Source organism: Lolium rigidum, chromosome 2 (genome assembly GCF_022539505.1).
Source record: "Lolium rigidum isolate FL_2022 chromosome 2, APGP_CSIRO_Lrig_0.1, whole genome shotgun sequence".
In the NCBI taxonomy this organism is placed as follows: domain Eukaryota; kingdom Viridiplantae; phylum Streptophyta; class Magnoliopsida; order Poales; family Poaceae; genus Lolium; species Lolium rigidum.
Genome location: NC_061509.1, coordinates 282,246,625 through 282,263,029, shown reverse-complemented (window position 1 = coordinate 282,263,029; position 16,405 = coordinate 282,246,625). Strand labels below are relative to the sequence as shown.

General features: G+C 50.1%; 1 protein-coding gene across 1 annotated transcript; it reads left to right on the top strand.

Annotated features, from left to right (window-relative positions):
- Nucleotides 1-3,185: 3,185 nt before the first annotated feature.
- LOC124688952 (desumoylating isopeptidase 1-like) lies at nucleotides 3,186-4,317 on the top strand. The gene is made up of 3 exons (XM_047222569.1): nucleotides 3,186-3,318; nucleotides 3,424-3,521; nucleotides 3,600-4,317. The coding sequence occupies exons 1-3, from the start codon at nucleotides 3,310-3,312 to the stop codon at nucleotides 4,315-4,317; spliced, it is 825 nt and encodes a 274-aa protein (XP_047078525.1). The 5' UTR covers nucleotides 3,186-3,309.
- Nucleotides 4,318-16,405: the final 12,088 nt, after the last annotated feature.

The following is a 16,405-nucleotide window of genomic DNA, read 5'->3' as shown; positions in this document are numbered from 1 at the left end:
AAAAGTATGATATGATCAGTAACAAGAGCTTGCATGGGTATAGAAATAGTGCGGCTGCCATAGCATAGAGCCAGACTCGTGCATACTCCACTTATTTGAGGAAGGAGGGAGTACCAAGCAGCAAGTAAATGTGCATCCGAACAATCGACAGATAGCGCGACATGGCTACCATAGAGCCAGGCTCGTCAATGGCAGCATCCTAGATATCAAATGCAGTGCTGCGCGCCGCTTTAGTGGCGTTTAGGCCCGCAAGACGGCGAAGGCCAACTCGGCCGCGACCCCTATGACGCTGATGGCAGTCTTCGCCGCCGTCGGAACCTTCGATCCCAACATCTCCCCTGCGTCGCCGGCGGAGGAGATCAGACCGAGCAGCTCCACTATCCGTGCGGCGCTCGAGGCCGCGCGACTCGCCGTCGGTGACTCCCGCATGCAGCAGGAACTGTCTCGAGGAGTGGCTCGGAAACTTCGCCGAAGGAGAAAATCCGCCGATGCCATACACGATCGCGGCGGCCAGAGAAGCGACGTCGCCTGCCTGCACCAGCCCATTCACGCCCTCCAGCTTCGACTTCGCCCAGCCGCCCGCCCCGATGTATAGTTGCTGGATCAGCACGACGACGCGGCTGCTGACAGACGCGGCGGCGCGCTGGACCGCCTCGTAGTCCTCCGCGGCGGCGGAAGGGCGACCCGCCGCCTCGGGATACTGCGCTGATACGTAGCACGACGCGGCCTCCGCCGCTTCGATGATGGCCTCAAAAACAGCTTCAGCCGCCGTCCGCGCTGCCTTGACGGCTGCCACCCCTGACTGCCGCCCCCAGCGCAAAGGGGGGAATTTTATTTTGTGCCCCTATTTACTTTGCAACTCTACGATTTGCCCTCCATTACTTGGTGCTTCCTTTTTTGCCACGGATTACTTGGTCACTCGATTATTTGCCCCTCGTCATGTGCAATGACGAAACTACCCAACTTGTTGACCGGCATCGAGCCCACTCGTTCTTCTCCGTCTTCTCTCTGCCCTGACACCGTCAAATCCCCAATCTCCATGGCGACGGCGAGCTCGCCCTCCGTCGAGCTTGTCCTCCAGGCTCCAGCTATCGGCAAGCCATCCATGGAGCTCTCCCTCCAGCCACAAGCCTCTCGCTCCCCTACCATCCTAGCTCGCGGGCCCTGCGACGGACAGCACACAGCAGCGACACGACTAATGAAGCGGCGAGGAGATGACCAACACCAGCTAGCGGCGCGAGCGGATCCGTTCATCTCGTAGTCTGGGTGGGTGGGATGGGGCTTCAAAGAGGGCGCTCCAGCCATGGCCGGGGTGCGCGTGTTCGTTGCCTTCTCCGACTTGTCCACGACCAACCTGCTTGTGCTCCCCGGTGGTTCTACACGCACACGAGGGGTACCTGGTGGCGCGTCCGGGCTCGTGGTGGGGCCTGCGATGGGTGCGTCGCCACCTGGGGCGGAATATCGGCTAGAAGCCGGCGCTCGACGGGACGAGGTCACCTCCGCCGCCGCTCACGTGTTGCTTAGATCGTCAAAACAAAAGAAAGCAACAAAAGGGGCAAATAATGGAGTGCCAAAGTAATTCGTGGCAAAAGAGAAAGTACAAGGTAATTGAGGGCAAATCATAGAGTGGCAAAGTAAATAGGGGCAAAAAATAAAATTCCCCAGCGCAAAGAGATGAGCCTCGCTCAGCCCCTGCCTGCCTGCCTGCCATTGCTTGCCCCTGTGACAAAGGGAGAGAATTCGGAGGATGAATAGATGTAGGACAAGTGAAACTCGAAATGCTCTGCTGAGTGATTTGTAGCGAGCTGGAACGAATCCGATGCATTATCCATGGGAAACCGAATCGAGGAGACGATTAATGAGCGCTCCGTCGCTTGGGAATTCGTGGTTGCAACCGGCGCAATATGACCGTTCCATACTTCCATCGAGTAGAGCAACGGGTGGCCTGCAAGGCTGCAATCCTGCATGCCCCGCGGGCCGTGCCTCCATCCGTCAGCTTAATTTAACCCAACATAATTTTTCGATTCAACTTTTTAAATGTTTTAAAACGTATCAAAGATATACTTCCATTTGTCAAAATTTCACTACCATTTTTAACCTTTGTTAGGGATTATAAAGTCCAAGGGCTAAGTCGCTAAGACCAAGAAAACCTTCTCCCTTTTCACATCTTACCCTTAATTACTCCTCTTTGATGGACCATCGCAAGCCGGGATCTGGTTTTGGAAGGACAACCCGAGATGGACGGGTGCCGTCGTAGGGAGAGATGTAACCACGTCATCCCCTACCTTCATATTTCCCCGCGTCCGCGCACCGTGGAGCAGCAGGAGATCACCGCCACACGAAGTTTCTCGGTCATGACGTGGATTTTCACCACAGCACACGAAGCTTCTCGGTCATGACGTGGATGCCGCCTAGATGCGGTGGGGTGTGGAGGTGGGTTATGTGTATCTGCGGTGGGAGGGGTCGAGGAATGGAGGAAAAGAGGTGGTTACGAGGAGATGGGTGGCAGACGGTTCCAAGCGGACCAACGCCAGAGGGACGAACCAGGCCGACGGCGTGAATGGGCCTGCGGAGGGGGGAGGGGGCTGAGGGATGATGTCGGGATAGAAACTCTTAGTAGATATGCATGGCCTTCTCGCTGGTCGCGCTCTCTTAGAGAGTCGACCTGCCGGCTAGCGAACTACTCGCTTTCCCAAGGGCCATGCATGGTGGCAGGTATCGACGCGGTGGCGGTAGCGGACAGGACGTGACTACCCGGGAAGATTTTGTTCGTACCCCTAGTTATCCGGCCAGGCATCGCATGACGTCACGGTTCCTGCCGGATTCACGTTTCGGACGTCACCGTCAGAAGAAATTCGCGAACAATCAGGAGCCGTCACAGCTGACATACGGACCCGGACGCACGCAACCGCTGCCTCTGTCCAACCAACCACGCGTCGGACTCATCCTCGAGCCTGACCGGTCCTTCTAGAAGATCCGCGTCCCTTCCCGGGCCATGCTCGGGAATCTTCCATGAAAGCCACCCCAACCGGCCCCCTGCCCCATCCGACGGTCCACAGAGCACTCACGCCTCCGAAACGGAACGGCTCCAGAACCTTCCTTGCATTAACTACCCGATTTAATGTAGCACTCGCCGTTTCCGTTTATTTATTTTATCGCGCGCCTCCCGTATTTCCATTGTTCTGTCGCGCTCCCAGATCCGCGCGTCTTCTGTTCGTAGTACGTTCGTCTTCCTCTCCGGCGCGCGTCGTCTCCTTCCTCCAGATTCGACTGACTGGTTGTTAACTGCCGCGAGCCATCTCCGCGATAATGGCAGAGGTACGAATCCCCTCCCTCCTCCTTTCGATTCGTCGTTTGTTCCGCCCGGCGCCGCGAGTGATTTGGTCGAATTTGCTGGAGATCTGATGGTGGTGTTAATGGCAGGAGGGGCACAAGGTGTCGCTGAACGTGTACGACCTCAGCAACGGCCTCGCGCGCCAGCTCTCCACCTCCTTCCTCGGCAAGCCCATCGAGGCCATCTGGTCAGCCCTCCCTCTTCCTCCCCAATCCCCTCTCGATCCAAACACGCTCGATTCTGACCCGGTCCGACTGACGCGCAGGCACACGGGCGTGGTGGTGTACGGGAAGGAGTACTTCTACGGGGGCGGGATCCAGTCGACGGCCGCCGGGGCCACGCAGTACGGCCGCCCGGTGCGGGTCGTCGACCTCGGCGTCACGCACCTGCCGCGCGAGGTCTTCGAGGACTACCTCCGCGACATCGCGCCGCGCTACACCGCCGAGACCTACCGCCTCATGACGCACAACTGCAACAACTTCGCCAACGAGGCCGCGCAGTTCCTCGTCGGGGCCGGGATCCCCGGCTACATCCTCAGCCTCCCCAACGAGGTCATGTCCAGCCCCATGGGCCCGCTCATCATGCCCATGATTCAGAACCTTGAGGCATCGCTCCGGACCAACACACCGCCGCAGACCCAGCAGTTCGTGCCCACTGCAGCGTCGGTGTCCGTGCCGCCTACCCCTGCCGCGGCGGCGGATAGCAAAGCTCCGGCAAGTGCTACTACAGCTGTCGCCGCCGCAGCGGACTCTTCTTCTAACAAGCAAGAAGAAGCGAAGAAGGTGAAGAAGGAGACTCAGGAGAAAGCCGCCGCTGCCGTTGACCCGCTCGGGAACATGAGGGGGAAGGTGCAGGAGGAGGTGATGAAGGAGTTCGCCGCGATCATGGCGAGCGGGACCTTCCGGGCGAGCGAGGCGGCCGCGCTGGCCATGCGGCGGGTCATGGAGCGCCACGGCGACGCCACCAGTATGCAGCAGGCCTAGTTTCATAACACATCTATGTTATTTGTTCCAGCTTCGATTATGCGATTAGAAACTGATAATTGTTGGGGACCAACTGCTTGCTTGCTTCGCTGTATCGCAGCACGTTGAATCGAACCTAATTTTATTTATCCTATTGTTTTGATGATAACTGTGACAGAATGAACTCATGTTTCCATGAGATATTATTGCGTTAAAATTTGTGACACGGGATAATTGGTCTTGTCTGAATCCCTCATATTTAGTTGGGCTAAAGTTCACTGCTAGAGTTTAATTGAGCGTTGAGTTTCATCTCGGACTACGATTATTTTGTTGAAAATCTATGTTGAAGTACCATACGAGTTCTTCTAGAACATCTACATTAGCAGTCATAACGGAAATATACATTGTTCAAACAATACTTCCGAAACACATCAAAAGGAAAAGGGAAAGAAAGAGCGCCCTTACATCGATAGGAAACCCGCTGACAGATGCCTCGACATCGAGACATCTACTACGGGGCAAAAACCTATCAACACTAAGACTGAAAAAAGGAAGTTCAACACACGGTACATCCCTGAAAACCAAAAGGATAATAGGCAACAGCTACTAGACTTCAGTTCTTCAGATTTGAGCAGCTTGACGATCACGATCTTCAATCATCAGCATTCTAGGCACCGAGGTCTCCTGGTTCGTCTTTGCCAATTCTGCCGCCATGGTGATCAGCTTTTTCGCACCTCCTCTAATCTTCTCTGCATCCTCAGCTTTGTAAAGGCCTGCCTAGTAATTTAGAAAGGAACAGATAGTAAACAAGATCACCTCAGGGGATTTGACTGTATATTTTTTTCAAAAGTTACTTTATTTCTGATAGTCCAAATGGACCAGCATTTCGCTGCCAAAAGCAGAGTATAGAACCTCTCATCTCCCGGTAAATAGGCGTATAACCAAGCCAAACTCTGCCACAACGATCTAGGACATGTTTTTGCTCCTACACAAGTACCCACAAATCACTTTAGCAACCCCACAGGAGAAAAACAAATGTTTTGCCGTCTCAATATTGTCACAAAAGCTACAATCTGGGCAACCCAGCCAATTTCGCTTTCTCAAATTTTCTCTAGTCAAGATGGCATCATAATGAAGCTGCCATAGGAAGATTTTAATTTTCAAGGGTAACTTAGCCTTCTAAATTTTCTTATAATTAGCTCCAGCCAAACAATTCTCCATATACTGATACATGGATTTAGTCGAGAATATTTTGTTCGCAGTCAACTTCCAAACTATGCCATCAGAAACCTGAGATCTATTAATAAGCCCTGCATTTAGCTTAATATTATTTCAAAGCAACAACAACTCAGGGGTCAACCTTCTTCGAAAAGGAACATTAAAATTCGATTCAACTACTCGTTCAAAGGTCTCTTCCTGAGAGTGGCATATATTGAATAGCCCAGGGTATCTTTCCGCAAGTGAAACCTCTCCTTCCCAGGGATCAAGCCAAAACCTCACAATATCTCCTTTATTCAAAATTACTTCCCTGCCACACAAATAATAATCCTTCACTTTAAGTAAAGCCCTTCAAGAAGGTGAGTCACATGCTCTAGGTTTCACGTTCACCACCGTTTTATTTTTCAAAAAAATTTCTCGTACAATTTTTTTCCATAAGCCATCTTCTTTATCAATTTTCCACCACCATTTACATAATAAACTGATATTTTGTTTTCTTAGGTCTATGACCCCTAAACCCCTTTTTTCTTTGATCGACATACTCTCGTCCATTTAACCATGCAATATGCTTTCTTCTTTTTCCTTCCTGCCCAGAAAAACTTCCTGGTGCTAAACAACATGTGAATAAGGTATATTCGTCTCCTTGTTTCACTTAGCCGGGGGTCATCTCGCCAGTGGTGTTGAGGAGGGCGGGAATTCGACTGGTCGCCGCTTCACTGGAGTGGTGGATCTCGTGAGTCTAAGAGCATCTCCAGTCGTGTCCCCCAAAGCGTCCCCCAAAGCGATTTGAGGCGCGCCGGACAAAAAAAGCGTTCCAGCCGCGTCCCCCAAAGCCCATTTTTGTCCGGCGCGGCCCGATACGGTGTCCGGCGCCCCGAGCCCGTCCCCGTCCCACAGGGGACGCTCCGGGGACGCCGGACACAACGAAAGCGAGGCCAACCGACGCGGGCCCGACGCGTCGGCCGGCACGGAAGGCTAAAACCCCGTCGCCTACCTTTGGTCAAGCGACGTTAATGGCGTCCCTGTTTTCCCGGGCGACGCGAGGACGCGTCTCGTCGTGCATGGCCGCGTGGCCGTCCGCGCCGGAGTTATTGCGTGCAACCACCCGCCGCCGCCGCTGTTTTAAGACGCCCTCCGGCTTATCGCCGCTCATCATAATCCTTCTCGTCGCCGCCGCCTCCCCCTTCCTAGATCCTCTCCCCGCCGCTCAAAAAATGTCGAGCTCGTCCTCCCGCAAGATCGCCGCGGCGAATGGCTTCGGACGCGGCAGCCTCACCGTGGCGGAGGCGTGGGCGATGTACCACGCCCGTATCCGGTCCCGCCGGACATGCGGCCGCCAGCAGCGGCGGCCGGAAGATGGCCGTGAACGGCATTGGCGTTCCGCCGCCGCCGAAGCCGAAGACGGACCAATGGAGGGACGCCATCAAGGCCCGTCGGGCTCAACCGACCGCCGAGGAGCGGCGGGATCCGGCGTGGGCGGTCAACGACAACGACGCTCAGTGGACGACGTACTTCCGGGCGAAGTACGACGTCGAGATGCACAGCACCGACAACCTCGTCGGCGGCCCCAACGAGCTGGAACGAGGAAGGCCGCGTCCGTTGCGGGGCGTTCCGGGGCGCACCCTCGAGAACGTCATCCGCGGCCTCCGCAACGGCGCTCCAAGGCTGGAGATGCCGTCGTCGCCGCCGGCGTCTCCTCAATGGCAGCCGAGGAGGACGACGTACTCGTCCTCCTCGCACTCTTCTTCCTCGGGACCGGCGCGATCGACGCCGTCCTCGTCGTACCGGTCGGCGCCCTACACCGTCCCCAAACGGGAGGTCAAGGAGGAGCCGGCTACGCCCGTCAACACGAGGCGTGGCGGTAGCGGCGGCGGGCGGCGGCAAGGGAGGCGCGGCGGCGCCCTCCTCATCCCGAAGCCGGAGGTGAAGGAGGAGCCGGAGGAAGCGTCGCAGGCGGCGGCTGCCGGCGGAGTACGAGCGGCGGCAGCGGCTCATCGCCGGCAGCGACGACCCCGAGGACTGCCCGGGGCCGCGGGCGGCGTTCTTGGCGTCCATGGACGACAAGGACGCCCGGAGGGGCGACCTGGACGCGGCGATCGCCATGTCCATCCGCGACTCCGGCAAGCCGCCGGTGGACCTCACCGACGACGGCGAGGCGGACCAAGCGGCTTGGTGAAGGACGAGCCCGTGGACGAGCCCGTCGACGAGCGCGTCAAGCGGGAGGTCGTCACCGACGAGATGTACAACTTCCGGCAGTACTACGACGCCTCCGGCCGCCGCAAGTGGTTCTAGATTAGGTTTAGTTTTAAAGTTAGTCAAATTTCGTTCGAATCTATGTAAAGTTTGGACGAATCTAATCGAATCTAGTTAAGTTTAAAATTTGCGAAATTTTGTTTGGGGGACGCGACTGGGGAGCGACGTCCCCCAAACGCGGCACGAACGAAACACGTCCTCCAAACGCTCAATCCGGCGCGGTTTGGGGGACGGTTTGGGGGACGCGGCTGGAGATGCTCTAAGTGTGCTATAGGTTTCGTGTTAGAAGATTTGAATCAATTCAAGGGATCGACGACGACTTCAGCTATGGGATGCTGGCTCCGGTAAGGAGCGGCGTCATCAACAACACTAGGCTGGCTCCCGTAAGGAGCGGCGCATCGGTGGTTCTCTCGATAGTAGGTGGTTAAAAATTCTCGATGTAATTTTTATCATGTTTGTAGTGTTTTGTACTTCTTCTGAATTTATGGAATATATTTGGATTATTTCCGATTTTTTTTGAATGCACATGAACCTATGTATGACAGCAACGCAAAGTTGGATGGACTGGCTAAGCTAGTAAAGCAGAGGCAACTTCCAATATAAATTTATGAGGTGGGTACGTACCCAGAGGTACAGCTGGGCATGGGCAGCCTGGGCAGCGTTGGGCTTGCACGTCGGGTCGGGCTGAGCTCGGGCTTGCAAGAAACACACATTAAGCCTAGTTCAGGCCAGGCTTGCGGCCTGAACAGCCGAGTTTGGGCCTTATTTGTAAGCTTAAAGGTTAGGCCAGGCCTTGGGTTTGGGAATTTACGATCAGGCATTTCTAAGGCCAGCCTAGAACCTGGTCTGGCCCGAGGAATGTCCAAGTGTAGGCAGAGGCATGCATTTCTCGTAGTTACTATGGACTTGATGTGAGGTAGTAATTAGGGTATTGGGAAAAAACAAATAAGCATACCATGGCAAGATGTTAGAGATAGAGGGAAATGCAGCCACGGATTTGATATTGTTCAAATTTGTTAGTGAAAATTAATTTGAGTATTGCGCCGTAGAATCTTGTTGCTGGAGAGCCTGAAGGGACGTTGTCATTTATTTATGGTTCTCGAATCCATCGGTTTGAAGCTGAATGAGGCTCCAGTGCATAGTTTTGTTCCTCATTGTTTTGTTGTTAAACCGTGACTCGATGACTCTAGTGCATGGAGCATAATCTCTACATTTATTGCAAGAACTGACGAGTTCACCAAAAAAAAACCATATACTTTGTAGAACTTCAACACATATATTTCTCGCAAAAAAAAACACATATAGGATTACAGAAATACAGAATTATTGTTTGACAGACGCAAGGTGTTCTAAGTGCAGTTTGCAGAGAAAATTCTTTTCGGGGAGATAGTCCGGCAGAATGTCCGTGCATGTCTTGGTGTGAGGATCATAGAGTCCAAAGGATGATGACATGTGCATGCTTCCAGAAATATATTCCAGAAGCAACTTTTCGCCACCATGCATCACCCTTAAAGGCATACAACCATAAGGATAACGATAAGGCAGATAACGATACCCGAATGAGCGCATTGGGATCGTGTACGCTTTGGTCCAGTTACTTTTACCACAATCTTCCATGATCCATATGTTGGTGGATGAATCATGTGAATTTCGAAACATACGCACGTTGTCATACTCCTGTTGGACCAAACAAAGAAAACCGTTGAGCTCTGTTATGTAGACTGAAATCGTACTCCACCTCTTGGCACCGACAAACTCCGATGGACCTTCAATCGGGTTGACCTTCCATTGCTCTTTTTCGAGGTCAAAGCAAAGCAAGGTGCCAGATGTCCCTTCCGTCAAGAAATACATGACACCATCGATAGTGATTGGAGAAAAATAGCGATCGAGGAAATACTTGTTGTTGGGGCGTGTCTTCCTCCTTCTCCATCTTGTGTTGGCACCTAATGTGAGAACTTGACAGGTGTCACCTCGGACGAGCCTGACCAGCTTGTATACACAGGAGGAGGCCGTACGGCCGATGCCGAAGGTTTCATACTGACATCTGACCAAGTCATGTTGTTGCTTTTTCACCTCAAGTCCCGAGATGGACAAGAGCACCTTCCCCGATGCCAAATCGACCACATGAACACCTTTGCAAGGATGGTCAAGGACACACACTAGGCCGGAGTCGAGGCTCGTCGTGGGAAGGATGTCCGATCCACCGACGCCTTCGATCACTCTGACAACATTGCCGCTGAGATCCCGGAGCCGCAAATCAGGTTCATTGTATCCTCGAAAGTAGCCGGTGTCGACGAGGAGCAGGTCAGGGCGGCGAGACTTGTGTGCGGCGAGGAAGGCCGGGTCAGAGAGGAGGGCACACCACTGCTTGGACACGCATCGGAACCGGCGGAGGGCCCTCGCTGGCATCCTCAAAAGGATATCAAAGAGGATGTCATTTGCTATTGAGACTGCAGTTGCCTTGGGAAGCATGTCGTGTGCACACCGCCGGCCGGCCGGCCGGAAAATAAGATCGATATTCTATAGATTGATATCTCTTCGTCGGTCTGTGTGGTCTATCCGCTGAGGCGGGTACCGTTAAATAGGTTGCAATACCCGTGGGCAAAATTGAGCTTGAGTTGGAATCGGAGCAAGAGATAAGGAAGCACTTACACGAAAGGAAATAAAATACTACGGAGTAGATTAAATTGGATCGAGCTATCGCCTTCTGTTAGTACGTATACGACTCCAAGTTAAGAACCCGGCTCCCCCGAAAAAAAATACTAGATAAGAACCCGGCTTGTAACATAATTAATTAGATGGCTATCTATTTTCCTCCAAATAAAGTTTTCCTTCCGGGCAGCAAACATATTCCGTCCTTGAATGTGCTTCCAATTTTATTTTTTTTGGTTGCTACCGGTTCAGAATATTCGGACAGTGCTTGAGCCTTTGGGATTTATATGTAGTTACATATGCATAAAATTCAGGAACATGAGGAGGAAGGTGAAAGAAGAGGGTGATGAAGGAGTTCGCCACGATCATGGCGAGTGAAACGCTGCGGGCAAACGAGACGGTGTTGCTGGCGATGCGCCGGGTCATGGAGCGCCACGGCGATACCACCAGTATGCTGTCGCATGGAACAGATTGTCCTTCATTCTATGCAATTACAAAATGATAATACTTTTATTTGTCTTATTGTTTTGATGGTTATCTTGACTGAATGAACTGCTGCTTTGACGCGGGATCATGGTTTGGTTGAATGACTGCCTCAACTTTGAGCTACGCTCAACTGCTACACTTGAGTTGGCCATTGGGGTGGAGCTCATTTTGGTCCGCCAAACTATTTATTTGGGTTCATTTGGGGTGGCTCGCGAAACAGGGAAGAGTTCCAGGTTCGTATGGGGCTGCCAGCCCCAACGGTGCACCGCATTTGGTCCACGGCCTCGTAAGTTTAAGAAATTTATATCTATAATTCAAACGTTAAATAGTTCTAGTTAAAAAATAAAAAATAGCAAATTATTCAAATTATTACAACACCATAGTTCAAAATCGGTCTTGCCGGCATGACCCAAAGTTCAAAAAAATTAAGACACAAATTAATGTGCGAAACGAGTGAATGCCACATCTCGATCAAGGACCATTATCGTCTATTCGTCTTCATCTCCAACCATGCATGTTGAGTAGGATCCATGTTGTCGGTCAAGGGGGTTGCCATGAGCTTGGCCTCTTCGCCGAGTAGGGCAACCTCCAATTCCTTGCGCCTGTTGTGGGCGTTGATCTCTTCAACGGCGAGCTTTTTGTGTTATATGTTGACATAGTTCTTCACGGTCTCCTCTTTTCCCCGGCGCTTCCTCTCGTCCCTCTTCTCACTTGACACCTTCTTGTCGCTAGGAGTGTCGATCTTGATCGTCTCCATGGCCGCTTTCACGGAGGCATCGCGCTTGGCCTCCGCCATGGAGCTTGTCTGTCCCCTCGGCCTCATTGATGCACTTGCCTCACTTGGGGAGGCATCATCGACATCGATGGCGTTGGATTTCTCGGGCTTTGCATCGGCGTCATATGACGCAAAGAGCTCGTGCCACATGGGACAATCTCTAACCGCAGTCCAACAATGGACCATGTTGAATCTCATCATCTTGTTGGTGATCTTGAAGTGGCTCAAAGCTTGGATCATCATGTACATTTTCGTTTTGCAAAGCACGGGGAGTTGGCCGGCACCGGTGGAAAGACTCGCCGATCTTCGACGACTTGTCCCTGGACAACCAGGATCCCGCTGATGTGTGGCCTAACGAGCGCAAGGGCTTGTATGCGGACGAGCCACAACTCGTATTCAGGGCGTTGGCCAGCACATGACCGTTGGCAAGAAACGCCACTTGGGCGGCCATCAGTTGCCATACCCCATATCCTCTAGTGTCTCTACTGCTCCATTGGAGCAAGTGTTCTCTGATGTATGGGGTCCTGCCCCTCTCTCTGTGGGAAAACATGCATACTATGTAAGCTTTATTGATGATTTTAGTAAGTTCACCTGGATTTATTTGCTCAAAAAGCGTTCTGATGCATATCAAGTTTTTCTCAATTATCAACAATATGTCGAACGCAAGTTTGATAGGAAAATTGTTACTATGCAAACTGATTGGGGAGGCGATTATGAAAAGTGTTGGGGTTCGTAGCATAGAAAACAAAAATTTTCCTACCGCAAGACGAATAAATCCAAGATCTAATCTATGGAACACCCAAGATCTAATCTACAAGATCGGAGCAACGAGATTGATATGAGACTAACCCTCGAAGATTTCCAAAGCCTACGAGATTAGATCTCGTTGTTGGTGTAGACGATCGTCCCCGTGCTCGCAATCCGGCGGCACTTCCGTACTCGGTCGCGCGTACGGTGTCGATGAAGCCCTTCCTCTCCCCGTTCCAGCGGGCAGCGGAGGTGTGGTAGATCCCCTCGGAATCCCAGCAGCACGACGGCGTGGTGGTGGTGGTGGAGGAGAATCTCTGCAGGGCTTCGCCTAAGCCGCAGCAGAGAGAAAGAGGAGGGAGGAGAGGTGGCGGCTAGGGTTTTCAAGTTGGGGACTTGGCCGGCCACCCCTCCCCTCTTTATATAGTGGGGAGGGTCGGTTTGGGGTGCCCCCCCACGTCCAAACCCATCTAGGGCCGGCCAAAGGGGAAGGGGGAACTTTCCTTCCCCCCCAAGCCTTCCAAATTGATCCCCCCTTAGGGTTTTGGGGAAACCCTAAGGGGTGGCCGACCTGGGCCTTTGAGGCTTGGTGTGCCTGGCCCATTAAGGCTGTGCAGCACCCCCTCGGCCCATGTGGGCCCCCCTAGGTCGTGGGCCCCATGGTGGACCCCTCTGGAACCTTCTAGAACCTTCCGGTCTTTCACCGGAAAAATTCCGAACTTTTCCGAAACCTAGAAATCAACTTCCCTTATATGAATCTTATTCTCCGGACCATTCCGGACCTCCTCGTGATGTCCTGGATCCCATCCGAGACTCCGAACAAACTTCGTCTCCATACCATATTCCATATCTACTTATGCGACATCGAACCTTAAGCGCGTCACCCTACGGTTCGCGAACTATGCAGACATGGTCGAGACTCCTCTCCGAGCAATAACCAATAGCGGGATCTGGAGATCCATAATGGCTCCCACATATTCAACGATGACTTAGTGATCGATTGAACCATTTACATACGATGCCGATTCCCTTTGTCACGCGATATTTTACTTGTCCGAGGTTCGATCATCGGTATCTCCATACCTTGTTCAACCTCGTTACCGACAAGTACTCTTTACTCGTATCGTGGTATGTGATCTCTTATGAACCATTCATATGCTTGCAAGCTAATCGGATGACATCCCACCGAGAGGGCCCGGAGTATATCTATCCGTCATCGGGATGGACAAATCCCACTATTGATCCATATGCCTCAACTCACACTTTCCAAATACTTAATCCCACCTTTATTGTCACCCATTTACGCAATGACGTTTGATGTAATCAAAGTACCCTTCCGGTGTAAGTGATTTACATGATCTCATGGTCGAAGGACTAAGGCAACTATGTATCAAAAGCTTATAGCAAATTGAACTTAATGACTTGATCTTATGCTACGCTCATTTGGGTGTGTGTCCATTATATCATTCACCTAATGACATAACCTTGTTATTAATAACATCCAATGTTCATGATCACGAAACCATGATCATCCATTAATCAACAAGCTAGTTATACAAGAGGCTTACTAGGGACTCCTTGTTGTTTACATAACACACATGTATCAATGTTTCGGTTAATACAATTATAGCATGGTATGCAAACATTATCATAAACACAAAGATATATTATAATAACCATTTTATTATTGCCTCTTGGGCATATCTCCAACAGTCTCCCACTTGCACTAGAGTCAATAATCTAGTTTACATATGTAAAGATATGACACCTTGGCCTTCTGGTGCTAATCATGTTTTGCTCACGGGAGAGGTTTTAGTCAACGGATCTGACACGCTCAGAAACGTATGTATTTTGCAATTCATTTGCATCTCAACGCATCACTCATTTTCCAAATGAGACGGCATTAATTGTATATGCTTAGTCCTCACGGTGGAACCTTAATTCCGCGATGCGACATAAGTCACTAATATTGTCACACACAATATAGCTTCAAAGTTCTGACACTATCGGAACTACACCAAGTTCTCAAAGAACTCTTCGACTTAACATCCTCAGTCATTGTCAAAACAATGACATACTCTGCCTTCGTTTGTAGAATCCGTCACAATATTTAGAACTCATCCAAATCTAGCATAGACTTGTTCTAGCTCATTGTGCTACCTTTTAAATAACTCTTAGCCTAATTGAGATTGAAATTTTATTTTTATATGTGACCAAACTAATATCGGTGCAACACCTTACGGTGATTTGTTTGTCATTACCCCATATAAAAACTATATTTATATATCCTTGGTTCTTCTAAAGCACTCAGGGATATTCTTACTGTTGTCCAATGATCATTACATGAATCATTCTGGTACATGCTCGTAACACTTTAGAGCACAGGACTTCTGACTTTGTACATATTATTCGTGATCTAAAATCACTCATGTGTATTTACTCATCGAGTGTCAAATACACTCAAGTCTTGTTAAACCTTCACATGAAAAGAACACCTTCTTAATTGAACTACTTCAATATCTATTCTATGTACTTAAACTTAAACTTATTATGTGTTTCTATCTATCTTCATAGATCTTGACACTAAATATGTTTCAATTCATATCCTTTCATTGATGTTAATTCTCAATGAAACCTTTTAAATCAATTATATAATTACACTATTTATAATGAACGATATGTCATCTACATAAAGTATTATAAATATGTCTCAGCGCTCCCACTTAATTTCTTGCAAATGCAAGCATCTTCATCGTTTCTGATGGAATCAAAACTCTTTGATTATTTCATCCGGTGAAGATTCCAACTCCGCGATACTCACTTCATCCAATTGAAGTTTGTATACCTATCTAGTATTCCACGGACCAGCAAAACTCTTGGTTGTATCTAGTATACATCCTTCATACACACTTCTGGTAAGGAATGTATTTCTGCCATCCTACTATCATATCTCATAAAAGAAATATGTAGCGATTACTAGAATAATCCACATAGACTATAAGCATTGCCACGGAAGATCCAATCTTATCGTAGTCAACTCTTTGAACTTTTTCGTAAACTTCTTTTCGATAAGTCGAGCTTCTTTAAGGATATTCCATCCAAGTCCATCTACTTTATAGATCCGTTTACTTCCAAAAAGTATTCACCTATCTTGGATTTCATGGCGCATAGCCAATTTAACGGAGTCAGGGCCCATCATAACTTCTTTGTATGTAGTTGGTTTATCATTGTTCAAAAACAATCCTTTGTCCACAAATCATTTATTTGATTACAAAATAAACCACATCTACAAGGTTCAATCAGTACTTTGATCTCCATGACTATAACACTTTGTAGACATGGGAGCCATGATCTTCGTAGCTGCTTCCGGAACCATTTCCGATGTTGTGTGATGGCGTGTAACTCACACGTTCGTTGGGAACCCCAAGAGGAAGGTATGATGCGCACAGTAGCAAGTTTTCCCTCAGAAAGAAACCAAGGTTTAATCGAACCAGTAGAGAGCCAAGAAGCACGTTGAAGGTTGATGGTCGCGAAATGTGATGCGGCGCAACACCTGTGGATTCCGGCGCCAACGCGGAACCTGCACAACACAACCAAAGTACTTTGCCCCAACGAAACAGAGGAGGTTGTCAATCTCACCGGCTTGCTGTAACAAAGGATTAAACGTATCGAGTGGAAGATGTTTGCAAAGAAAACGAGTAAAACAAGTAGATTGTATGCTATGTAAAGAATAGGACCGGGGTCCACGAGTTCACTAGAGGTGTCTCTCCCATAAGATAAAGCATGTTGGGTGAACAAATTACAGTCGGGCAATTGACAAATAGAGAAAGGCATAACAATGCATATACATGATATGATAAATATAGTGAGATTTAATTGGGCATTACGACAAAGTACATAGACCGCCATCCAACTGCATCTATGCCTAAAAAGTCCACCTTCAGGTTATCGTCCGAACTATATCTGGCCATGGGCAGC

Coding starts and splice junctions, on each gene's coding strand:
- LOC124688952 (XM_047222569.1), top strand. Junction 3,522..3,599: donor AAGCCCATCGAGGCCATCTG/GTCAGCCCTCCC, acceptor ACTGACGCGCAG/GCACACGGGCGTGGTGGTGT.